Source organism: Lissotriton vulgaris, chromosome 1_1 (genome assembly GCF_964263255.1).
Source record: "Lissotriton vulgaris chromosome 1_1, aLisVul1.2, whole genome shotgun sequence".
NCBI lineage: Eukaryota > Metazoa > Chordata > Amphibia > Caudata > Salamandridae > Lissotriton > Lissotriton vulgaris.
This window is the reverse complement of record NC_141685.1, coordinates 79,473,178-79,501,102: the sequence shown is the minus strand read 5'-3', so window position 1 is coordinate 79,501,102 and position 27,925 is coordinate 79,473,178. Positions and strand designations below refer to the sequence as shown.

The window sequence follows — 27,925 nt, the reverse complement described above, 5'->3', positions numbered from 1 at the left end:
AAAATGCCTGCTGGTGTCACTGATTTGCAGCTAGTGCTTCGTGTGGGGCAGGTGAGCAGGCTGGTATGCTCAGCGGCGGTAACAGAGAGGCCGGTGGTTCCAGGATTAAGCCGCCATTTTGTGCCGCCATTTTGTGCTGCCGTACTGCGGCGTCCCCAGTCCCTGCCCGGTAACATCGGGTTTTCACTCAGAGCCCCCTCGCTGCCTCCTCTAGCAGTCGCCAGTACCTTGTAGTCCGAGGATGTCCTGTGCGCGCAGCCGCGTCCGTTTTGGTTTTCGCCGTCTTTATTCTGTGTTCAGGAGCAGTTCTTGTCGGGTCATCTGTATGCCGGGCCGCCGTGAAACTTTAGTCCCCGGCTTCCGTAGTGCTGTTAGGCCTCGGTTGCACTGTCTCGTAGCCGCTTGAGTTTTAGGAGTCTGGAGTAGCGGATTGCTTCACCGGGAACCAGAAGATCTCCCGTTTTTATACAGCCGTAGCAGCGCCTGCTGAAGTCAGGATTATTGTGCGGATTGTCGAGGAAGGTGCCCTGCAGTCACGGAGCTCTGCTGGAACGCGGCCATCTTTCTCGGCCGGTAGCCACGCCCGGAAGTGGTTTTTTTATTAGTTTTTTTTCTTTGTTTCTTGTTAGATTCATAATTACTTATCCCATGTTAGGATGAGTTTGTCCACACTTTTTGGCTATTCCGCATACAACACCTCGGTGGAGCAACCTGGAGAAATTACCGTTACAGAAGGCCGTTGAGTTTTCTTTAGACCTATCTGCTGGCTTAGCAAAGTTGCATGATCTTTTTTTTCTTTTTTATCTTTCTCTCTAAGCTCCGGGGCATTTAGAAGCTGTATCTTTCATTTGGCTTATCTAATAAGAGGAGGAGCTGATTTATATTGATCAATGCACTTTGTCCACCTGTTATAATTCTGTTGAGGCTTTCTGATCCCCTGCGTGGGACCAAGTGATGATGTAATTTTTGCCTGTGGAAAAAAAAATTAATAAACACATTTTTGACATAAATCAGGTGTCAGGCCAAGGCTCCTCTGTGCCCTCTGTGCCCTGCAGCAGCCACCGCATGAGCAGCACCAGCAGCGCCTTAGCACCGCGGTGCTGGCAGCGGCCATTCCTGCCTCCATCGCAGATCTGTAGAACCTAAAGGGCCCGTATACCAGGACGCGGGTGAAGCGGGAACCGGTCACAAAACAAACCCTGGCAGTCGTCCCAGGCTCCGCTCCGCTTGCTCGTCAACTCCTCCTTTGCTCGGCCCCTCGGCTCTAATCGATACGCTCTGCACTCAACACCGAATCACAGGCCGACAACAACTGTGAACACCAACAGAGGGAAGAATTGTGTGTTTCCCCCAGTTAGTGAAAAAAAACAGCATAAGTCTTAGCTGCTTCTCCTGCACCCAGAGTCTTATGCGTCTTTTCAGTCTAAGTTTTCTGTCTGGAAAAAGATTGTGTCCTGGTTTTCTGCGCCCAGTAAATCCAGGTGCAGAAAAACCTAACAACTAATGATCAGGTGGAATAAAATGAACACATGAAAGTACGCCTTAATTTCATTGCCCTTGATTCACACTCTGGACCATAGTTGAGGGATAGGTCTAGGCATAGTCCTCACAGCACACAATAGATTTGCTTGAGGCAGAGGCCAAAGTAGGTGGTAACTCAGGGCAGGGGAAAACGCCTGTTGTCTGTGGATGAGTCATTCCCTTCCCAGAAATCTGCATTACAAATAAATTAATAGTATATATTTTTTAAATATCTGTTTGGTGCCAGTCCATATGACTTTCATATCTGCCTTTGGGATTCTATGTTGCAACTCCATAGGGTACATGTATCCTTTGTGAGCTTAATAAAATGTTGAATATTCTACAAAACCTCATTCCTACATCCAAGTACTCTCAGGCTACCATTCTACACTCTGCTCTGTCTGAAAAACAGCTCAGCATATTCAAAATTCTGCATTGATTTGGCTTGTAAATTATATTTTTGGAAATGTACTTGTATTAACTATTTAATTTTAATAATATAAGTGATTGAAATTACGGACGAAGAAAGCAAGATTTAGCACTAAGCAATTGAATGTCAGTGCCATAAGAAGGATTATTTTGAAAAACTGAAGGACATCCAGCATTCTACGTTTAAACAATTTCCAAAAATCTAAGTGTGGCGAGGAAAGTACTATACCTGTAAGTGAAGTCTCTAATTTTGCATTTCATTAACCCAGAGCAGAGCCATATCTGTGCACACAGCATCAGAAATAATGTAGAAAGACCGCTTCAGCATCCTCATCTGAAATATTATCAGAAAGACAAATTGCCTCAGCATGACAGAATAACGTTCATCTGAAGCATCATGTAATTCTAGAGAGGAAGCACACACTACATAAAAGAAAGTTACAACTAAAGGCTTCTTCTGGATCCCATCAAAGAAAAGGCGCTGAAAGGAGACTCCGAAGCTGACACGTTAACAACCAAAAGATTGGAAAATCACCTTTGTTCAACAACCGTTTTTAACCAGTTATGCAAGTTTGAGACTATCTGCCTCGGGATATACCACCTCGACCCACTCTGCTCACTCTTGCGAAAACCTTAAAAATGCACCACTTTATTGTGTTGATGACCATCTCAGATTGTTTTCTTTTTATTGTGTACTGTTCTGTAATTCTATGTAAATCGCCTCAACATTATCTGTTGTGCAGGAGTGATATCTAAAACTGTTAAATATAAAAATGGATTAAAGGAGCACCGTTGCGCTATATCTAATGTAAATAAATCCTCATCCTCAGAACTACAAACCTTAACCTTACCCCAAACATAGAAAGGGTAGAAGGAACTGATGTTCTGCGACTAATGATCCACAATAGTACTCTGCACGTTCTAACGCCCTCAGTTACTGCCATTACACCAGTGCAAAAAGGTGCTTATCAGTTTAATCATTAAATATCAGACTAACACCTTAATACTGCATTGCTAAGAACCTATACAAATAGATTTGAGAAAAACTTCAGTCACAAATTAAGTTACTGCCGGAGAGGCTATTACCTAAAGACTATTATCTGCTAGAAAAATTTCAACAGGTGTTACAGGACTGCTTCCCGACATTTTTTGTTCCATTCAAGTGTTGAGAAGATTACACACAATTTCTTTTAGAGATAAGTGCTGAACATTATCTAAACAAGCCCGACTCTAAAATCGAGGCAAAATAACCGAAGTTAGGGAAAAAAGTTACCTGTGCCCAAAAAGAAACAGCCATAAATCTTATCTCACAGAATTTGACAGAATGCACACAGGGAAAAACCACTCTCAGTGCAAAATATGCCAAAAAAATTTAAGGCGTAAATCTTATCTCACTGAGCATATGAGAATCCACACTGGGGAAAAACTTTTTCAGTGCTATGAATGTCAGAAAAGGTTTAGTATCAAACCGAGTCTATATCGACATGAGTTAACCCACTCTGTGGAAAAACTTTATCAGTGCTCTGAATGCCAGAAATGTTTCAATGAAAAAAGACATCTCATGCTGCATATAAGAACCCACACTGGGGAAAAACCTTATCAGTGCTCCGAATGCCCAAAAGATTTCAAACTTAAATCACTTCTAACTGCACATGTGAGATCCCACACTGGGGAAAAACCTTATCAGTGCTCTGAATGCCAGAGATGTTTCAGTGACAAAATGAGACTCACTAAACATACAAGGACCCACACTTGGGTAAAACGTTATCGGTGCACTGAATGCGACAAATGTTTCAGTGAAAAAAGCAGTCTCACTCAGCATATAAGAACCCACACTGGGGAAAAACCTTATCAGTGCTCTGAATGCCACAAATGTTTCAGTCAAAAAAGCAATCTCACTGAGCATATAAGAATCCACACTGGGGAAAAACCTTATCAGTGCTCTGAATGCCAGATATGTTTCAGTCGTAAAAGCAATCTCACTGAGTATATAAGAATTCACACTGGGGAAAAACCGTATCAGTGCTCTGAATGCCAGATATGTTTCAGTCAAAAAAGCGATCTCACTGAGCATATAAGAATCCACACTAGGGAAAAACCATACCAGTGCTCTGAATGCCAGAAATGTTTCATGTACAAAAATAGTCTCACTAAGCATATAAGAATCCACACTGGGGAAAAACCTTATCAGTGCTCCGAATGCCAGATATATTTCAGTGTAAAAAGCCGTCTCACTCAGCATATAAGAACCCACACTGGGGAAAAACCTTATCAGTGCTCCAAATGCCAGATATGTTTCAGTGTAAAAAGCCGTCTCACTCAGCATATAAGAACCCACACTGGGGAAAAACCTTATCAGTGCTCCGAATGCCAAAAATGTTTCAGACAAAAATCTCATCTCACTGAACATGTGAAAATCCACACTGGAGAAAAAAAATTATCAGTGCTCTAAATGTCAGAAAAGATTCAGAGGTAGATGGTTACAAGGGCCATAAGAAAACACACCATCAAAATAATCAGTTCTCTGAATGCCAGAAAAGCATACATTTTAAACTCAATCTCACTCTACATGAGCAGACGCACACAGGGGAAAAACATTACCAATTTCTGTGAATGCCAGAAATTCCTATTTGATAGGCACAGCCTCACTAACCATAAGCGACTCCATACTGATGAAAAACCTTATAAGTGCTCTGAATGCCAAAAAAGCTGCAGAAAAAACGCTATTTCACCATGAGAAACTCCACATTAGAAAAATCCTTATGCCATAAAAGGTTGAATCTGAAAGACAGTGTTATGCTTTATGAGCGATCTCACTCTGGGGAAAAACCTTATGAGTGCTCGAAATGCAAGCAATGTTTTGGGTACAAATTACTTCTCACTTGACATGAACGAACTCACACGGGGGAAAAAAGCCTTATGTGTGTTCTGAATGTCAGATAAGGTTTAGTCTTGAATACAATGTCATTTCACATGAGAGAATTCACACTGGACTAAAGCCATATACAGGAGGGGAAAGCCAGAAACGTTATACTCAGAAAGGAGATATCACTAAACATGAGAAATGCATCCACACCAGGTGAAAAGTAAGTCGTATATTGAGTTGCAGAAAAGCTTCTAACAACATGACTTTACATGAGAGAGCACATATTGTAGTTGCAATAGAATTCACCAAGAAACTCTTGCAGGATAACGTAGGCTGCCGCATGCAACCTCCAAAGAAATGTCAGGCCTGGAAATATTTTTCATTGCAACAGAATCCACAATTTGAGTATCTGAAAATTACAAAACTCTCAAGGTCTTTACTTTACACAGGGAAGTGTTAGTGCTTGCAAAAATCAACTAATTGCCCAAAAAATCACAATAATAATGTCTTATATTTTACTTCACCCAAAAGGTTTCTACTCACCCTTGTTTCTTAACATATGACTGATATCTATTTTTTCATGATAAGATTAAGCCTATGCGGAGTTCCTCAGTGAGGAACTCCGCAAAGTGACAAAAAAACTCTGGCGGTCTACGCGGAGTTCCGCAAGCAGCGGAGTGCGTAAGGGTCATGCAGTTTGTGGTGATTTCATCCCATGTCGGAGGATCATGCGGCCTCGTGTACCACTTCTGCCAAGATTGCTGAAGAAGATCAAACGCGATCAGTCCCAAGTCTGGTACCCCGAGCTCTTGAGCATGGCCTTCGCTCCTATTATTAACAGATTTCTGAAGTGCATTACTCATCTCTTTTCTCCTTCTCCTTTCGTAATGCCCTAGTGGGAGTTGACCTCACTTATCTTATGTGTGCTCCCTTTGAGCGTCTACATAATTGTCCTCTTCGCCTCCTTAGAAGACTGCTTTTTTGCTTGCCATCACCTCTGCTTGCAGGATGAGTGAGATTCAGGCTTATCTTCCAGACCTCCCTTTCTTGCTGTCCATCCGAACAAAGTAGTCCTCCGTGTAAGCCCTATTTTCTGCCCAAAGTGATTGCCTCTTTCCACATAGGTCAGACCATCAGATTACCTACCTTCTTCCCACCTCTGTTGTGTTTTTCTCTGCCAGGCGCACGACATATAGACTGTTCACACACTTTCTGTAGTATGCTTTGTTCTGGGCAGATAAACTCAATCCCCACTCTACTTCTATCCTCGTGTTAGTGCAGACCGATGTAAACAGTAATTGTAATGTATTTAGATTTACATAACACTTACTACCCCATACGAACTTTGAAGCGCTTTTTCGGCGAGTAGCACACTACTCTAGGATCCAAAAATGATTAGTGGTGAATTAGTATAGGGAAATATAAAATGTATATGAGAGCTGGACATGTTGGCCTGTTAGTTGGGTTAATAAAGAATGTGGGGGGATAGAAGAGGGAAGGTTTTGCATTTATATAGCGCTTGCTACCCCTGATGAAGTGCTTTTCGGCGAGTAGCATGCTAATCCAGATCCCAAAAAGACGAAAAGACAGATCAATTATGGTGGGGAGGTTGTTTTATTGTATACACACAACTGTACACAAATTAATAAAATTCCGTTGTAAAGTTGTATCAAAGAGGCAAGTATAGTCTCTGATAATAATGTATACAATACTGATAAGTTTTAAGTTGGCTTGCCATCAAGACTGATGCCCCGTAATGTTGATGCAAAGTCATCTGTGCTGGAGTATCTTAGACTCTTGTTGAATTGTACCATCCACCTTGTAGGTACTGCTATTTGTATCAGGTCCACGTTGTAGGCAGACACAAACGCCTAAATTGTGCACTATTTAAATTAAGCATAATAAGCATAATGTAAGTGAGCAGATGACAAAAAGCACCTTACAAGCTGTATTAGGTGCTTAGAAGTAGAGTGACATAGAGGGCAATAAACACTCACTAAATCTTTTTTATTATTATTAACAGTCCTCATAAGACCATACAATTCAATACGATGTACAAATAGCCCATTGGGGAACAGTTCAGGCATCATCTGGGGATTACACATCCGAGAAACACAAGTGTCTTTCATGAATACAAATTGACTACTCCTCCAAGGACTGCACTGTATTATTGACACGGGCGAAAAGGCAAACAAGCAGTCAGGAGGCGCACTGATTGTATACCCCCCACCTGACAGGATAGTGACAGACCCCAACCACCTGCAGGGGAAACGTGCCACCTCATTTAATAGCTGCCAGACGCTTTACTATGTTAACAGACTGGTGGTTTACAACTGCGCCTATGTTGGGGCACCACATGTTTTTTCCAGCATAATCTGGTGTGCTCCCCCCTGTGTGGGATGATAGCACCCACTGAAAACTGCACCGTTGTGTAGTCTGGGACAGTGCACCTTCCATGTAATTCTGAACTGGGCCTTTAAATACTGTACTATTTTGTGTGCCTATTTAATTCAGGTATACAAAGAATGTGGCACTACTTGTATACTAAGGTAGGGCAAGGAAGATTGAATTCCTACGGTGGCGGCAATGTTTTTTGTCAAAGTGCTTTATGCCCTAAATACTCTCCTGTACCCTGAACATAATGAGATTACATAGAATACACCTCTGTGTGCCTAATGCTGCCATTTGTATTTCAAGACCAGTGATTAATGTGGCTTTATCAAGTTTAAAGCCATTAGGCGTTTCCGACCTGTCTGATACTTGCATATGGAAAAGATGGGTCATTTGAACCTAAAGATAGATAAACATATTCATAGGTCAAGATTTATGTCTGCATCTAATATAAAACTGTAAATTAGGAAAGGTGATAAGTGAGAAGTTAAAGGCTGCCGCTAATCGAGCTGCATTTGTACATAGGCATTCCTATATTATGATATCTATTCCTGCTTAAGTCTTTAATTGTAATGAATACTTTAATACCCAGGCATGGTGCCATCGTCGAGCTGTTTAGATAATCCACCTGTCTCGCCACCTCTTCCCGACTGCATCCTTAACCAGTGGCCTAGCCAGTGTGCCCTGGGCCCCAAGGCAAGAAAGGAAATGTGACCCCTGCCCTTTATTTGGACTGTGGAAAAAAACAATAATCATTGTTCTGTGGGCCCCTCAGGCCTCTGTTTGAACTGTGACAAACAGTAGTTATCAGGGTTCAGTGGGCCTTTAAGGCATCTGGGACCTGGTGCCACTGCACCTGCTGCACCAATGGGAAGCTAAGCCCCTGCCCTTAACAGCTTCTATTCTAGCCCCACTGGAGAACCGAAACAGCCAAGTACTGATCTGGCCATATATGCAGGCATGCAGCCGCCTCTTCCATTGAAGGGATTTAAGTCGCATGAAAGCAGCATGCGGGAAACAACCATTATCTGAGGCAAAGTCAACCAAAACCTCTTCTGTTCCAACCTGAATCCATTTAAAACCAGGGACGAAAAAACGGTTCATCGTCATCCCTTGCTTATCAGAAGGGTAAAACAGATGAATCCAACATTACAGTGTACCACATAACAAATTGTGATTCTGTTTACAAATTAAACTTGCAAGCATATAGAAAGGGCAGCCTTTGGCCAAAATAGCCATTTTCCCTACCCATACTTTTAACACATCTTATACAAAAAATGGTAATTACATTGTCATCCAGAAATAGTCAATAGCGCCTACTCATAACCAAATGCCACCCATAGAATTGTCTTTCACTTCAAGCTTTCAAAAGTAAATTGATATAAAAGCAGTATTGAATTTTTTGACGTTGTGCACTCTTACCAAAATTTAGAGCATCAATTTTATATGACGCCATAGAAAAAAGGAGTTGTTTATGTATACTAAACCTCCAGAAACGTTTGACTAAACAGTTATAAAGTCACGTCTAGCTTAATTAGTTTATAGTCTTCTTTTTTTTAATAGTAATTATTTCATATTGTTACTGAATGTGCATGGCTAAACACTTATGAGGTCCCAAAGGCGAGACCTATTGGCTATGACAATGCTTGTTATTGATTGAGTACATTGAGCGGCAGAACTTTTGATTAAGTCCTGAAGAATGCTGCAAACACCTCTTTGGAGGGTTAATAGGCTGAAACATGTTGACCTCTTATTGACTCTAACAGTGCATATATATTTCTCCCAAAGTGTCCTGTTTTTAATCCTGGCCCAGGGGCGTACAAATAATGAAAACCAAATACCCTTTAGCAAGTTTTAATTTTCACTCTGCTGCCCCCACTACCCTGAGCTCATTATTGTGATATTTAGTATACCTTTCTCTATAACAAAATATGCCTGAACTCCTCCCTCTTAGTGAGTGGGTTGTTTCATGGTGCAAAGAGATTCCCAATAAGGAAGCATGCCAACTATGTTGGGTGAGGGAAATCGTCCTTTTAAAGGGATATTTCATCTTAGCTAGGTCTTCATTTGCAACAGTAATCGTCAGAGACCCAAGGGTTTCCTGATTGTGGTAGAAATGCATTTTTACACCTTCATTGTTCGTTCAAGCACAGACCATTGCATGAAATGTTGTGATCTATGTAGGGAAAATACTCTGTGCACTGAGAAAATGTGTTAAAATAACAGAAAGTTGATACTCTCATTTAATACCTTCTCATACCTGGATTTATCTAGAAGAGAAGTCTGTTAATTCTATCATATTTTTGATACCACAAGGCATAAGAAATTAGGGGATCTTTATCTGATATCTTTATCAGTAAATTATCTGAAATTATTGAACATAAACTTTTCCAAGTATTATTTGTAAAGATTAAGGAATTGGTCTTTTCTAAACTAACCCAGTGCCTATGACTACAATAACCACCTCTCTCAAATCAATATTGTGCTTGTTTTAGTGAGAAAGCTAAATGATCTAGGAGAAACCAGGAACTGGCGTCAGTATTTTTCTTAGGAAGCTTCAAGTTAGAGAGTGAAAACACTTTTTAGAATGCCCCAAAAATTGTGATAAAGATATTTCAATATGTTTGACAAAAAGAATAGGTACATTTCATGACAATATTGAAAGGGGAACTAACAGGAACAAATATTTACACAACATTACAAAAATATTTGAGACTAAATTTCAGCAATTTAGGAAATACTGAGATTCATGTACTAATAATCCATTTGGTTAAAAGTGGTTGCTTGTAGAGTCTGCACACCACTTTGTCTGTGATAGCTTTTAAATAAGGCATTTTTAATGCACCCCATTTTACTTTCAGATTCACAAATGTCCCCTTGGGTTACTACCTCCTGTTACTGTTTTTCAGTCCACATATGGTTTCAAAGCTCAATATATTCCTTAACAATGTATTAAATATTCAGAAGGGAAACTATTAACATTCCCCTTCCAAATTCTGAATTGTTAATTGGGATTAGTACATTTCAAAAAGGGGTTTAGCATTTGCAAATTCTGTGAATCACTGAACCAGTGTATTTTTTTAACAATAAAACATGAGGCCATTTTTCTCAATTCCCTCCAAATTAAGTTTGCTAATAATGTTAGTTGGATGATAACCGGTGCATGTACTTATTTAGTGTTAGTGTTGCTTCAGATCAAATAAAAACCATCACACATAACTCTTACACAATACTTAAAGACAGAATTTCTGACATCCAGCGTTAATGTTGTGTTAAATATAATTGCAAATGTCACTTAAACAGGAAAGCAGCTAAAGCAGTCTCTGGACATAAAATAGGATGTAATCATAATCTTTAGATACATTTTCTGAGTTTCAGGAAAAATGTGTGTCTTCTGGGTTTACTCTAAACCACTATAATAAACATATTCAATGATTTTAGATTTGATCTGTTTGTACTGGTTTCTATTGCAGACAATAATCTAGATTTAGACTAAGGATCGATTCCACCCATGGCTTTTAAAATCTATTTATCAATGATCTCTATTAGTGTTATCGCAACTAAAACTGTACTAGAACTGATCTGAGAGATGGACCTTTAAGTATTATGCTCAGTCAATTTATTGAACACACTATGGAGTTTAAATCTGAATAGATTAGATGCACAGGCATTGCCTGACCACTGTATTTTACATCAATAGATTACTTATCAGCACATTTTCTCTAAGTACAATTCAGTCATCTTCTATTTTTCGGTGAGCTTGTGCTGGGTCTAATAGAACTCTATCAAAAATATGACATTTAAATGTCCAAAAAATCAGGAATTCTAGTTTCAAGTCTGGTCAAACCTTAATAAATGCTACACCAAAATATGCCCTTGTGTTCCTACATTTTATTGTGCACCATGATTCAGAAATGGCATGTTTTTGCTTTCGGAGGTTAAATTCTAAACATATTTATTGTTGTTGCCAGCCGAAACATTATCACTAATTGGGAAGATAACAAGTGGTCTTATGATGCTTGCTGGAATGGGGAGAGTTTAATCAAAAAGTGGATGGAATTCAGGTTTAGAAGACAATTTTACAAAAGTGTATGGATTTTGTATATATTTCAAATTGTTGATCTCTAAAATGGCCTAAATCAATAAATTGAATTGAAATTCAAGTTTATCATTTGAATCCTATTGTTGGAAAAGATGTGATTTTGAACCCCATGAGGTGGTTCCTTTCCAGAAAGCATTCAGGATGTAATCATGAGTCAAATAATGCTGAGGAGGATACAATATTCAAATTGAATTCTAATTACATATGAAATGTTCATTGTTCAATATATTTCTCTTAGTATTATAATGTGAGGACTTTATTGCCTAAGCAAAATAATTAGTATTTTTGTTTTTCTATATGTAGGAAGCATTATGTTATGTTATGTTAAGTTGGTTTTATATAATGCTCAGCTACTCCGAGGAGCAGCAGGGGCGGACAGACCGAACATAAGACTATTGGACAAAGGGCCAGGACTTTAGCTCCCTCCTGAAACCCAGAAGATTAGTGTTCAATCTCAGGGAGACAGGCAAAGAGTTCCAAAGTTTAGGAGCAAGATAGCGGAAGGAACGACCACCAATTCGGGCTCTTCTGATAGATGGAACATGTGCCAAGGCCAGAGAAGCTGACCTCAGAGTCCTCGAAGGCAGGTAGAAATCCAGTCGGTTTCTGATGTATTTTGCTCCTTCGCCATGGAGAGCCTTAAAGGTCAGTGTGAGAGCCTTAAAGGCCACGCTTTTTTTGATGGGAAGCCAGTGAAGTTTTTTTATTAATGCCGTTGCGCTTGTTCTGCTGTGAAAGCCAAAAATGGCTCTGGCAGCAGCATTCTGCACAACCTGCAGGCGAGAGAGGAGAACCTCCGGCAGGCCCAGGTAGAGAACGTTGGAGTAATCCAGGCGCGGACCTATCAAAGCCTGAACAGTCACTTTCCAGTGACAGAGAGAAAGCATCGGAAGAAATTTCCTAAGCATCTTGATGATGCTGAAACACTTGCCGACGAGGCCCAAGATCTGGGGTTTCATCGTGAGGCCATCATCGATCTGCACTCCCAGATTCTTGGCCATGGGGGAGGCAGCCGTGGGGGGAAACATGGCCGGCGGCCACCAAGATTGCCATCTGGGGTCAGAAGGACAGCCGAAAAACAGCAGCTCCGATTTATCGGAGTTGCATTTAAGGCTATGTTGTTCAAACCACTTGAAGACAGCCCCCAGACAGCCTGTGATCTGCCCGCCATCGAAGTCTGCACCCTTCTGACCGGTGAAGAGAAGCTGGGTGTCGTCAGCGTAGGACACGATCTGGGCGCCGAAAGACTCCGCCAGAGCCGCCAGGGGTGCCAAATAGATGTTAAACAAAGTAGGGCTCAAAACAGAGCCCTGGGGCACCCCTACCTCCAATGGCGGCATCTCGGCCGAGAAGGGGGGGGCCCAGACCGTTTGGCGGCGGCCAGCTAGGAAGGACTTAAACCAATGGAACACCGCTCCCCGCAGCCCGATCTCCCTTAATCTGAGAAGGTGACCGTCGCGGGGAACGGTGTCGAAGGCCGCCGCCAGGTCCAACATTACCAACATGGCCTTGCCTCCTGCGTCCAGCACCTCTCTGATGGCATCAGTGACCTCCAATAATGCCGTCTCCGTACTCATATTGGCACGGAAACCCGACTGGGTATCATGCAAAATGTTATTGTTTCCCAGGAAGTTTGAAAGAGAGGCGTGGACGTGCTTCTCCACAACTTTAGCCAAAGCCGGGAGGAGGGAGATAGGCCTGTAGTTAGCGTGCAGCAAAGGGTCTAGATTAGGCTTCTTCAAAAGCGGTAGGATCAGGGCATGCTTCCAGGCCTGAGGGACCACGCCCGTGCTCATTGAACAGTTGAGCACCGGGTTGATAAGATCATTGATCACTGGGGCCATTTTTCCCAGGCACTTTGCAGGACAAGGATCCAGAGGTGAGCCAGATTTGAGTTTAGAAATCAGATCTAGAGAAGAAGTCGACGAAAGAGGGGAAAAGTTGGCCAGAAAAGAACCATCATCAGGAAGGAACATAGAGGAAGGGGCACCTATTTCAGACGGAGTTGTTAAAGTGGTAGGGGGAAAGGAATGGTCTTGATTTTAGAAATGAAGAATTTGGCCAGTTGAGACACCCAGGGTTCAGAGTGATGGTGCGTGGGCAGAACAGAGCTAGGTACAGTAAATTCCTTAACAATAAGGAAGATTTCCTTGCTGGCAACAGCTGCGGCCTCAATTCTTTTAGCGAGATATGCTTTCTTTTCTAAAGTGATGCTGCAGTGATAGAGCTTGATGGACTCCCTATATACATTCTTGTCCGAAGGATCATAGTAACGGCGCCAGACTCATTCCGCTTTCTTACAGCTACGCCGCATATCCGCAAGAGAAGCTGTAAACCACGGGGCAGAAGCCCGTTTACAGTTTTTACGTGAGGTAGTAGTGGGAGCTAGTTCGTCAAATCTCTCAACCAGCCAGCTTTGTAGGAGGTCTAGATAGGCTTCGAGGCTGCCAGTCAGCTGGCAGGGGTGGGAAGAGAGAGCTTGCACCAACATATCCGGGGATACTCGATTGAAGGCTCTCGATGTTTGACGTGAGCATTCTAAAAGTCGGGATGGATGTTTATTGGCCAAAGAGATCTGGAACTTAACAAGATAGTGGTCCGACCATAAAACGGGTTTGGGGGGAAACACAGCAATGGAGGTGGTGGAAAACACTTGGTCCAGGGTGTGTCCTTTGTTATGTGTGGGAGTAGTGATGAAAGGGACCAAACCCAATGGGGTGCTAACGTCTAATACCTTGATGGTATCAGCATCAGTGCCTGAGTCCATGTGTATGTTGAAGTCCCCCAGCAGCAGACACTGGTCCGTTTTAAGGCACAGAGCTGTCACAGCTGTGTAAAGCTCTTAAAAAAAAAGAGCCTAGGGGTCCCGGGGGTCTGTAAACTAGAAGCCCAGCCCAAGTTTGATGAGGGGATAAGGAGAGAGAAAACCCCAGGGATTCACAGCCCGCAATATCGTCGGTGGAAATGATAGTGCAGGGAAAACGTTTATCGACTATTAGGGCTAAGCCGCCTCCTCTGCCCTGAGCCCTATCTTTCCTGAAGATAGCATAGCTGTGGGGAATGGCTGACGCTAGGTCGGGTCCCGAACATTCACCCAATCAAGTCTCTGTAAGAAAGAGACACAGAGGGTTTGTGTCGGCCAAGAGATTGTAAATGTCCAGGGAGTGTCTAGTAAGGGACCTAGTATTAAGAAGAAGACAAGACAGAACTATGGGCTAGTCACGAGGAGATGACACAGGAGGGCCACCCGTACCCCATCCGCAAGCCGAACAACGTTTTTTACAGACATGTCTTCCGGGGAAGAATCTGTAGCAATTACTAGACTTTCCTCTTAAGGAAAGAAGCTCCTCAGAAGTGTATGTGCGCATGCTGTAAGAGGCCTAAGACCAAAAAGGATGAAGCTCCGCCCGCACCCGTCCGCCTATGGGATGCTGACGGGCGCAGACGGGCTTACCTTAGGCACTCCTTTGGCGCGATAGTAGGTGCACCCGCACCGCGCGTCTGCTGCGCGGAGATGAGGGCCTCTAAATTTATAAAAAATCCGACGAAGGTGAGGAAGACCGCACCACTAGTCCGCCGACCAGCGTGCCAGAAATCCTCCTAAGATGGCCGCTGAATACAGAATGCAGCCTACTAGCCTACTGGTCCCAGGATACCTTGCGGCCCCTAGTCAGCCGGGCAGGTATGGGGAAATGAGCCAGAAAATCCACTGCGATGCTGATGCCACCCAGCAAGACGGGGAAAAGAGGTAAGGAAAAGATACGAAAGTCAGGAGCAGGAGAACACCCGGCTTTCCGCCTCAGGTGGTGAAAATGAGGAGAGCAGGAAAAAAGATGTACCGTCAGGTAGGCAGTGACACACAAATGAAACCAGCGCTAGCAATCAGCACGCAGAAGGTACAATACAGCACTAGAACAGCTATCTGAAGCGCTAGCAATCAGCGCGCAGTAGCAATAATGCACAAAAACAACAAAAAACGATTTAAAAAGTTTTAAAAGGCGCTCTAAGTCAGCGCAAGTAACAGTTGCATTAATGAAATCCCTGTATCCTACCTTCTTTGTTTCCTTTCCTGTTCTTTATGTACATTTCTATTGTTGAACTTTAAAGATTGCCCGAAATTAGGAATTATGCTCTACAAAACTTTGCTGTGTTACAGTATGTTGATTTTTATGTACTACTTTTGTGTCTTATGTGTATGGCAACTGACGTTTTGTTTTGCTTTAAAAATCAGCTTATGTTTATTAGGTTTTATTATTTAATAAAATGTTTCAAACACAACAAATGGTAGTTGATATGTATTTACAACTGCAGCATTTTTATTGTATGGGCAGTTTCAAAGGGGCCAAAAATATGGTCTGTGGGATGACGGAGGACCACATTGGCATCAGCAGGGAGAGGTTTGGGCAGGTGATTGGGGGTACATGTAAGGTTGTAAGTAGGGGGAACAAAGCATGTATATTGTGTGGACTGTGACTCCTAGAGTTATTGTGAGGGATACCATGCTACCCTGAAAATGAATCCCCTAGTGATTATTATCAACAAACTTTATTCGGTTTTATAAAAAAAAAAACATCTTCCAAGTTACAGATTGACAAATATAATATGTCCAAGTTAATCAGAACACAAGATAAAAATTCATGAATTACAGCAGTAGCATTTTGCGTCTGTGAGATCTCAATGAATGCAGTTATCAGAATCAGTAGCCGCTGGGGACAACACAGTGCATGGGCCGTTACTGGTTCAACCAAAGTATCAACATCCGTTGGCATGACTGATGGGAGTGTGAGACATGTGTCTAACACACATTCTTCTCCGCATAGCAGGCAGCATAGAACAGGTAGGATGCAATCTTGCCAAATTGGTCTGAATGACAGAAACCATGTGGTATTTAATTCTCTTAGACGAGGTAGTCCCAACATTTGGACGATGCGCTCACGACACTTCGTTGCTAGTAGAGTTTTCTCCATGGAGAACTAGGTGTCGTTTGTGAAATGACTTGCCATATCGCAGCAATAGGAGCAAAAATAGTATTCCTGCAGCGAGTTCCAAAATGAGAGGCAATCCGCCAAACACAGAGTGCACAAAGTTTGGAAATATTACTAGGACTGCTTCTAAAGGTGCTAACAGTCCAGAAAATACGGTCTTAAATACATGTACAATACCACTCGTATCCGACATGTTTAAGATACGACTTAACATTTCTGAGAAACCTATAGGGCAATTTGTGGTTAAGAGGGCATGTAAGTCTGCAGAAGTCCTTGCGACTTGCAGATCATAGGTTTCTTTGGCCGAGGTCAGTGGCACAGTTTTTAAAAAAAAGAATGGCTTTCATTCTGCTTAAAGTATCAATTTGTATAGAAGAGATGTTCAGTGAAGGCCAAAGTGGCGACTCGTGGCTGTCTTGGTTTTAGGAAACAATACTTGCATACAGCAAGTGACCCTGGCTGACAGTTACTAGATATGGTATGCCTGGCAACATGCCACAGCAGCTGCGATCATTCAATGTAAGGTAACTCCCATTCCAGAGTTGTCCAAAAATTGGATCAATCACCGCGGCTGGTGAACCTTGCAGGTGGCAGGATAAGTTTTTAAAGGAACTATTGCAGGCCCCGTTTATGCCCTGAAATAGGAGTGAACCGCTTGGTACATTTTTACAATTTTCCCCGCTAAGAAGCACTTCACTACCCCCACTCCAACATCTGTATGTGTACGGCAATTCCCTGGATGTCTTGATGTATTATTTACCCAACCTTTTATATGTGCCTACTGGTATATGTTGTAGGCAATATTGAAAATAGAAAATTGTAACAGGCAGAGTGATTGTTCCATGTATAATCCATTCCATAACTGGCTTTTCAGCGACAGTAAAATGGCAATCTTTCCAGTTTTTCAATGCTCAGCACCGTATTGTCTGCTCCCCTATGTGCCAATTTGATCTGTTTATCAGTGAGATTGAATTCTGAAAACAGTGACGTAGTATTGATTAAATGTCACAGCACATAGCCTGAATGAAGGTTTTGCAACGTCCAGCCTAATAGCATGATAGAACGTAATTGCGACTGACCATGTTGCAACATGACCGAGTCCTGTTCCATGATGTCTATGGCAGAAGACACTATGCTACATAAAGAATATATCCTGGACCACAGAGTTGTTAACCCATTGTCAACCACAGAGAGAGATTTCTCAAAATGAATACGATCAATTTCTCGTATTCGTTCTGCAGTCTCTGCTTGCGTAATTTTCCATGCTTCATTATAAGCAGCAAAGACACCGGCATATATAAAATGTTTATGACGTGATGTTCTTGGTCCTAGCAACAATTCCCTAAGATCAGCGCCATCTTTAAGTAAAAATAAGTGTTGCTTTACTTCCTTAAGTGTAGATCTATGTATCCAATCAAGGCAAAGTTTCCCTACACTGTATGTTGTTACTATTCCTGGATGCTGTCCTTGAACATATCTTGGTTCTGGCCTAATGAATGTGAACCCCATTGTTTTATTCAGGAATCTATCTTGACAGTTGTTTGTGTCTGTGGGCCAAGATCAACCATTTATTCCAATCTGGATCTGTTCTGTTGTGATGCAAAATAGTATGTACATCGACTCCCCCCTCTGAAGTGTTATCACTAGCAGGTGTAGGAGCAGGTATAGACGGATTGTTCAAGTCTTTTATCTTGGCTAACCCAAGATAAGACATCTGTTGGACAGTGTCATTCAAAAACATAATTTGCTCAGGGACGATGTGTAGGAGAGTAGGGTCTGCTATCCTATGGTCACCCCATTATTTTTTGCTTTTTGCTTCACTTATTTTTGACTTAATGTGGCTGTGGGCCTGCTAATCAGACCCACAGCCCTGCTGTTCTCTCTCTAAATTCACAACCATGTATTTTAGGTACATCACCAATTGGGATTGGGTCACCTTATGAGCCCCTGTACAGAGTACTATAGGTATCCAGGGCATAAGTGCATCCAAGGCCTACCAGGGGCTGCAGCATATCTTTTACCACCCCTGGCTGGCCATCCAAACTGACATAACTGGCTGATCACTCAGATGGGGCAAGGTCGTGTAATCACCCCTTGCTTAGATATTGTATACCTATGTCTAACCTTATATCTGGACACATATACACCTATAAGTCACTCCTATGGCCGGCCTTAACAATCCTGGAGGCAGAGTGCTTGGGTTTATGTGAGATGGTGCTCTAGCATGAGCTGAGCCTGTCTGCAGCTTTCGAATCCATGTCCTTATAGCTGTTCTGGGATATTGCCATACCATATACTCTTAAGTGCATTATAATCCTCGCGATTAGATGCTATCTTTGGTTTGGCTTTATCAAAACATGTCGTGTAAGGTGTCATACGCTTTGGAATACTACCCCCTCGCCAGTTCTGGCAACGGGGGTAGCATTCCACCCTTCTAGAGGGAGAAGACATGTTACTAACCTTAATCCCGGTTAAAGTTAACCAGAGCCTCAGCATCACAAAATGGACGCTGCTGCCACAGACACAAGTCTGGCCTCCTGCTGCTGACCGAAACTCTGGCAGGGGAGGCCTGGACAATAGGTTTCCTGTCACAGGGAGGTGCTAGCACCACCCCAGACAGGAGATAGTGGATTGGGGCAGGGAGGGCTGAATGAAACCAGACACTGCCTGGGGCACACAAGGTGGCCCATGCATAGCCCAGTTCAAACCGGTGCTGGGGCACTCCAGCCCCAGCTCTGGCGCGAAACTGGACAAAGGGAAAGGGGTGTAGCCACCCCCTTCCTGGGTCCCACCCGTAGGAGGGACCTAGCAGGTAATCCAGCCCCTTGATTTGGAATAAAGGTAGGAGCTGTGTACATAGACTTTAGATAATCCTGACTGAAACTTTGAAACGGAACTCTGGACCCTTCGACATCCTACTCGACGTAGAAGACTGAGGAATCTCCTTTGTGGTCAAGGAGGGACCACCCTGTGCAAGCAGGCACCATCAAGCGCTCAACGGTTTGCTTTATCGTTGCTCCCACCGGAGCTCAAACAACAGAGCTGAAAAACCGGGCCTTATGGGTCTGACGGCGCAGGGCATGCCTAAAATCTCCGGGTTCACCTGCCTTGTCGGACGGAGACACGAGACACTCCGTTAGGCGTAAAAAAACAGGTTTATTAGCTGCAGCTGAGCACAGTTGTCCCAGAAGTACAGAGTAGGTTCTCAGGAGACTGCCACTTTGTGGCGCACAAGCTTTTATAGCACACATATTTACAACATATACTCCCAATACATACAATGGTAACCAATAGGAAAAGTTGGAAAACAAGCTATCAAGTGTCCCAAATACGCCCTTCTTTCAGGCCCTGTGTGTTACCCCTCCCCACAAGTTAATCAGTGCTAGTGCCTACAATCCAATTTGCAGGTGGCGGGACGTATTCGTGTGCCTCAAAGGATAGTTGTGTAATGAGAATACAAGAAGAGAATAGCGAAGGCCAGTCGGATAAGATAAAGTAAGGGAAGAATTGGGAAAGCCAAACAGTAAGTCAAGACAGGGATCAATCAGCCTAGAAATTGATTAGTGGACTTGGACAGACCCTGACATCGGTTTCCTAAACCAGGGCAGGGGATTACTTTTTAACAGAAAGACACATAGCAGCTGGAAAAGGCAAAAACACTCAGTTCGCCGCTTCGCCTGAGTGAGGGCAACACAAAATGGTGACAGGACACAAAATGGCGGCCGCATAAGGCGATGTCGGAAACCAAAGAACCTCAGAGCCTGACAAGAACCGGACTTCCAGACATCCAACAGCCCGATCCACAGCCACAGCAAAGCTGAGACCCGTGGAGGAGACGTGAGACGTGGGACCGGCCATCTTTGAAAGCCAGCTAAGTGCTTTCTGTGCAGCTTCTGAGGCACCCTCAAAGCTGTGCATTGGGGATTGAGAAGCCCCAGCCCCGAGCAGCTTTTGCACCGAAGATCCCCTCTCCACACTCACCGAGTGCTGCGTGGAGCCCTTTTGCATTTTCCTGCTCGATACGTCTGTCCGGTCACTTGCCCGTTGGCTAGTGGCCTCTGTGACGACGAGCCTTCGAATTTTCAATGCTTGTCTGGTTGCTCCAGACTGGCCCTTGCTCCCCTGAAAAGGAGCAGCCCATCAGACCTTGCTGGTCTGATCCAGAAGCCATCTTCGAATCCTGCGTGGGTTGCATTTGCCAAGGCCTGTTGACTCCGAATCGAGAACCAACACCGCCGACAGCGAGAGCCTTCGTGGGACAGTTTGTGTCCACCACCTGGTCGTCGTTGACACCTCCTGGTCCACGTGGCAGCGGAGACAAGCTTCACGACATCACCTGATAGCAACCCGACATCACCTGGTTCCTTCCTGGTTCCTTCCTGGTCACTGGCTAGTGACCCAGACTCTGCCCCCTTTTCTTTCAGGTACTCTACATCTTCGATCAACCCATAGATCCAAACGGACTCTTCTCTCCTGGTCGCCTGCAGCACCTTTTCTCCAAGGCTCCATAGAACTCCACGACGAAACCCGACACACTTTGACACCTATGCACCTGCTTCCTGTGGGTGAGGTAACGCGAGTACTGTGGTGCTCCTGTAGAGATTTACATCCCTAGTGTCCTAGTTTTAAGTGGTTAAGTTCTAGTCCAGCCGGAAGACTTCCAAATCTGCAACTTTCTAACTTTACGCACCCATTGACTTCTATAGGTGCACCCATGTGCATTTAGACACTGCACCCGCATCCTGTGGGCCTCCTGCTCCCTAACTGCTGTTAGTCCAGTGTAGCCCCAGCGATTCCCAAGGCCCTAGGCCTTACCATTGTTTGTGACGTGGTTCTTATACCACTATTTTAATATATGGTTTTAGGGGCCACCAGGGCCTATCCATATTTGTGCAACTTTTGTATGCTATATTAAGTGTCTTGTTATACGCTTGTGCTCCTGTGCTCATAAAGAGTTAAGGGGATTTGTTTAGAAATAAATACATATATATTTTGAATATATAACCTGTGTGGTGTCCTTTCATTTGGTATTAAAAGGTTTGCATATGGTAAAACAGCTGGCTTCAATGCCCTCTTGAGTTTAGCCTAAGACTGCTTTTGTCCATGCTACCACTAGGATAGCTGGTCTATAAGGTTGACTTTAAACCATCAGCATAAGGGTTGTTTGGACTGGTGCAAGGTGCTCACTAAAATAGTGAACATCATATACCAGGCTAACTTCTCACATGATGCAGGCTCTAAATAAAGCTTCTATCCCCTGCACTTGCCAATCTTTTGTGCCCCAGACAGTTTTTGTCTCAATATTGTCTTTCCAAGATTAAAAACCTAGTGAAGACAGTTGAGCATAAAAGGCTGGAGAATAAATTTGCTTGGTATTTGTTAACATACTTTTCATTCCTGTTTTTGTTTACATTTTTTTAGTGAAATGATTCCGGATTGGATACATTGAACTCTGAAAAGTACGGACATTTTCTAAAAAACGTTTTTGAGCTACCCTTTGGTGGCGTAGGACAATGTTCCCATTGGTTATACATTAATAAATTTCTAGGATTTGCATATTTGTGCAAGAAATGATGACCATAGTGATTATAACAATACATGTGTTCATAATCTGATGAACTTTCTAAGTATTCATGATTTGTAAAGTCCGACATCATATTATTAACAGTCTCGAAGTCCCAATCATCAGAAAATTTACTAGATGAAACAAAGTCATTCAAGGAAATCTTGAACTGGTGTGGAATCTTCAACAGCTCTGACGGGCCAAACATGTCATAATTAGTTCTGTCCCAAGCTATACTCCCTGGTATAGGACCCGCTGTGATGTTCACTGATGACAAGTCTCTTTGTTCACGATGAGATGATTTGTGTGGCTTGAGAAGTAAGTTGATGTTCTTACTTGCTGTGTCCATTGTGACATATCTTCCATTTATCAGCATTCCCAAAGTTATTACCAGAGTCAACCAAAGTAGAATAAAAAGCACACCCAACACAATCCAAAGTTCAATCCATGGTGAAACCAAATAAGTCTTTTCCAGGTGATGAAAAAGGTCTGTTGCTTGTTCTTTCAAAGATCTTTTTACTGGCGCAGTTTTAGGTTCGCTTGGATCCTCGGAAAATGTATCAAAGTTAATGAAATAGCCAGAGGCAGTTCTGTCAATTGTTGGGATTGCATCGGGATTCGTTGAACTCGCTGGAACCTCAGGATTACTTGTAACATTTGTGCAGTCAGATGCTACTTCATTGTAGACAGGCGTTTCTTGACTAACTGTTATTTGGGTTTCAAGAGGTACAAGTGCCATAGCTTTGTTGCTTAGTCCTTCATTTCGCACTGCAGATTCTTCAAAGGTGATGAGTCTCTCAGTTTGAATCTCTTGGATAGGAGCCAGAGCTGGGCGTCTGCTACATTGGCGGAGTCCACTTGGCCTACTGCTTATGATCGGCCACATGAGGTGGTTTGACCAAGTTGATAGACACGAACCTGCTCTCCTTTTTTCCAGCAAGGGGCGGCAGTAATACTGTTCTTGATCCGTGGATTGCTAGGACAGGTACGGGTTGTCAGTAAGAATGCCCAAATTCCTTCTTGTCCACGATCTTTTCTCTGACCAGATCACCAAGCATTGGGATCCAGAAAGGCCTTGCTGGGACGGTCCGTTTCTCTTCAGTGGTGGTTGGCTTCAGGAACACGTTACTTTGTTTTCTTCTTATTTCATTTAAGTCCTGTAAGACAGCCAAACTATCTTTGATATCAAAGAGTTTTTGGTCTACCATTAAAGTCTGACAATCGAGGTCCGCTCATCGACGCAGGCCGTTGGGCCTATCCACGCCGTGAGGCCCACACCTCATGGAAAGGATGCCATTCAAGAAATGCCCTGTGTGTGAAGCAAAGTTTCCATGCAGTGACCACCACGAGGTCTGTAACCTGTGCTTATCGCCAGAACACGACGAATTCAGCAGTACAGCCTGCGCGTCCTTTCGATCCAAGAAAACCATCCGAGATCAGAGAGCCCGTCGACACGACATGCAGAGATCAGCTCTGGAATCGGTGGATATCTTCGACGAGGAGGTACCGCTCGTTCCTGAAGAGGATTCCGATGATCTCCAAATCGAGGCAGACGACTCGGATGACTCCATACATTGGGTCAGTGCATGAGTACTACTGCCCCTGCACCACACACAGCACCCAAACCGAAGGCAAAGGTCAACACTCCGCCTCCGGGGCCCAGTCGAGACCGAAAAATCACTTCGAAAGCCCCGCCATCGAGCCCGGCTCCGAAGAAAATAAGTAAGCCTTCCGAGCAAGCCGCACGTGCCGATCCCACCAGCTCCATCGGCAACGAAACCGAAAGTAGTCTCTGCTCCTTTGACTTCTAAAGACAAAGGTGCGAAGCCAGCATCTGAAGCCTCGAAGCCGACGAGACCAGCTTCCACTCCGAAGCCATCTCCTTCGGTATCGAAACCGACTAGGTCTGATTCGGATGCACCCAAGCGCTCGAAATAGCCTACCACACCGAAAACAACACCTTCGGTGCCGAAAACTACGCCAAAGGACACTGTAACACCTCCTAAGGCTAAAGACAAGCAGCAACCTCGTTTGGATCCGAAAAAATCGGCGCCGGCAAAGGTTACACAAGGAGAAGAACTTTATCAACCTGATCCTCTGCAAAAGAAGATCTACATTGATCCAAAGACAGGTGCTGTATCCACCATACCACACAAGAAGAGGAAGGCAGATACAACACCCACTGTAGTACCTACCAAGAAGAAGGACTCTGCCACATCTCCTGTGCACCGTTCTTCTCCTATACTTCCTTCTCCTTCATCTCCTGTTCCTCTTAACAATTCAATATAGTAATACCAACAAAACAATCTGGTGGTCTATGATATCTAAAAAACCAAAGGAGAGAGGAAACATAGAAAGAAAATGTTGGTACTTACAGACAAGTCGAATTCAAATTTAAACAACCTAAGAAATACGCACAACCCTATTCAGGGAAGATGAAAGAAGGATTTCCATCAACTGCCCTTCGTGGCCAGTGTCATCATTTGGAATCCTAGCTTCCCTGTCACATCACCCCATTAACTCAGGGGATGATACCGTGATCTGAGATTGTGACCCAGAGAGTCAGAACATCTTACACGACAATGTTAGATGACTAAAAGCCTGTAGTCCCAAGTACTCAGATTGAAACAAAAAATTGCAGTGCAGTGTTAGTGAGAGAATTTAAAAAGAGCATAGTAGTGAACCCAACAATTTTATTAATGTCCACTCATATGCCTTTTAAAAACAGTGCAGGTGCTGCGTTTCTAACAAATATGCCGCCGGTCTTAGGTCAACTAGTTTCAGCCAATAGAGCACACTGCCCCGGCTTTCTTCAGGACCTTCTTATATATTAGCTCCTGCAACAAATAAAACAATAAAGAAATTGTGAAAAAAAACCATAATCACAGTGTTCACATTTGTGAATACCACAAATACCTCTATACAGGATGGAGGATTCCCACACCTACAGAGGAAGAAACACAACTATACCTTTAGATTAATCATGAACTGAGTACCACACAGTCCCCTCTCTTCTCCAATATAAAACTTGTAAGTAGGTACACTCACCTATCCTGTGTAGGGTTAGGCCTCACCTCACCTGGCACAGACTCAGGTTTTGCAGGAAACCCCGCCCTAGAAAAGAATGTGATGATAAACTCTCATTCACATTAAAACACATAAAAGCTATGTATGAACCACAGTGATTGCCTAAATGACGATCTCTGATACACTGTGATCTCTATCCTGTCTCCCTAACAAGCTAGACTGTCTGTCCTATTCTGTCAATGTGTATATACAAGGCATCCACAAGGTTTGATTTTAAATCCTGTGTCTTGTAAAAATGGACGAGCTCGATTAATTGTGTGGAAAATGGTGTCACGAGGATTTCAAAGCGCTTCCCTTGTCAAACAGAGCCTGATTGACTCGGAAAAAGTAACCTGCCAACTGAGCTCAGACATTGCTCACGGCATCACCAGAAACACATGCGTTAGTGAGAACCCAGCTCCCAAGAATATATTAACCACAGCTTCATTATGCCGATTTGGGTCCCAATCCAAAAATAGAAAGCTGTAAAAGGAATATGAAATGCTACACCGAACTGAAAGAAAAACAAGGCCTGAGGAATATGTTAAATATGTAAACCACAGCTCCATTCTGCCGGTTTTGGTACCACCCCAGTTACCAAGTGCTGTCCCAAAAATATGCGATGCTACACAAAGCTACAAACCACTTGACCTAAGTAATTTATCCACCCTGCTTACCTTTCCGTCGGTGTCCCAGTCTGTCTTCTGAGCCCGGGGAAGGTAGCAAACACCAGCAAGCGGCCATTGTTAACTTTGAGTACGAGTCACATGAGACCAGTCACGTGGTCTCAAAAAACAAGACAACTACAAAATGACATCATCGCCATTCAAGGAGTAGTTCATTTATTATTCGAAACACCCTCACTGATCATAAGTGCAGATCTTCAATACCCGCTCTATGTCTAATGTGCGTGGTTCGTAAAGGACCAAAACGAAGTCCAAAAGTCATGTTTATGTAGACTAAAAGAAGAAATCTAAATGTTCATAACCCTATTGCAAACGGCAGAAGCAGAAATTCTTACTGTTGCCAATTCTTAAGGTCACATTTAGGCATTTGTATGTTGATAAACACAAGCTGTAATTCATTTTGCCACATTCAGTCTGTTACTCCTATTTCTAGTTTGAAACACAGACTGCTCAATATCGTCGTCATGTCGTGCACTGTAATTGCCCAATATCGAGCTTCCAGAAATAAAAAGATATTTATTAAGATATTTATTTGAAAAAGCGAGGTCCAAAAACTTTGTGCTAATGTGGCCCTATCTTGATGTCTTAATGTTGCCTGCCTACCCCTAGGTAATCCATGTCGATATTTTGCTGTTAATAATTCCTAAGAGTGCATACACACATTTGCATGGTGATAAACATAGAAAAGGGGCCTTTTGCCAACTACAGTATGATACTCCTATTCTGAGGATAAGCCACTCATTGACCTCATCATATCGTAAACTGTAATTTCCAAATTTAGCACACTTGGAAGAACCCAGAAACTCGATAGTTGTACCACGCCAGCGCGGTTTAGCAGTTGTCTATCCTTCTAGCATCTGCAGCTGATAGATCTTCGATCCATCTCCATAAGACAAAGTTTAATGTGCCCACCACTAGAGTGGAACTAAAACATTGGGACGAACAGTGTCTATATGGGAATCAAGTGGCCCTCATAATAGGGTCCAAGGAATCTATGCAACCCCTACTAGTCTGGCAAGTGAACTATTCCGTAAATCAATGGCATGTAAATCACTACTGCAATATGACAGCCAACATCCCAAGTCTTTAAGGGACAATTTACCGTTTGGCAAATTTTTGCGCGTGAGGCGCAACTGTTCCACTATGGACAGGTATAAACATCATGCCAGTAACTTATCGATACACCAGATTGTTTTGTTGTTATTAAGTAGAGGATTGGGGGATTCAATCTGCTGTAGGTCTTTAAATATGTTCCCCTTGACCCTTACTTCATAGAGGATTTGTGTTTGTGGCAATTGTGTGCAGCTGATGGCTGCGGGTCTTTTATTTCACATTATTTGTTACCGGACAAGTACACACACGTGGGTGTATTGTGTTCTGTCCTGGTTCTCTAAAAGTAAGAGCCAGTTGATCTCTATATCCTGTCTTCCTTCTATTTGTGACTAGAAGTTTTTATCCTGTTCCAATCTTGCTGATCAAGACGTCGTCTGATCATGGCGGAGTTCAGCGGTTTGGCATTTGATGATGCCACCTATCAGAGTATACTTGATAATACTCCTAGTATATTAGACAACTTTATCAGTCCATCTACATCTGCAGCTGATGACTGGGATTCGGTTACCACCCTGAAGAAATCCCACTCACTCACCGTCATACATGGTGCCATTATGGCGAAGTATTTGCGCGGTAATTGCGCACCTCCAGGATTGATTGTGACCAATGCATCCAGGCTACTTTTTGCAGGACAAAGCAATTCGCAAGCATTGGTCCCTAATAGCCTGGGGGGTGTATCAGGGACTGGTTACTTTTAATTATATGCACTGCCAAGAGGATAGCTGATGCTATTTTGATGGAAATACAGGTGATGGAAGCCCAGATAAAGACCAAGGTCACTAGCATTATCTTCAAGAAAAATCAAGAAGAATCCAACAAAGCCAACAAAGATCTTAAAGATTCCATTCTTAAATCCAAAATTGATAAATTCAAAAAGGATTTGGCAAAGTTCAAGCATGAGGTGGTGTATCCTTACACCAGTGACGATTATGTGGCACCTACCTTTAACAACAGGGGTAAACGCCTGGGCTCTACATACTCTGGGAGTAGTTTGGATGGGATTCAAGTGATTCTGATCTCACAGTTAATAATTGTCAAAAGTATAGAGGCGGGTGGAGGAGATCTTTTAGGAGAGGATACAGTGGCCCAGCTTATCAACATTGGTGGCCACCGACCCCATGGGGTTTTCCTCCTCATTTTCAACCACCAGGCCCTTGGCAGTCATATCAACCGGAATTTCCTCACCAGCCTTTTTTAGGGGCA

The 27,925-nt window shown here is 43.2% G+C and overlaps 2 protein-coding genes across 2 annotated transcripts in view; both read left to right on the top strand.

Moving 5' to 3' along the window:
- LOC147737417 (uncharacterized) overlaps positions 1-27,925 on the top strand; it is a 171,931-nt gene that overhangs the window by 69,329 nt on the left and 74,677 nt on the right. The window lies entirely within an intron of this gene.
- LOC147737418 (uncharacterized) lies at positions 4-27,920 on the top strand. Its single transcript, XM_086923957.1, has 5 exons — positions 4-51; positions 3,386-4,393; positions 4,866-4,977; positions 12,048-12,523; positions 27,471-27,920. The coding sequence occupies exons 1-5, from the start codon at positions 4-6 to the stop codon at positions 27,918-27,920; spliced, it is 2,094 nt and encodes a 697-aa protein (XP_086780083.1).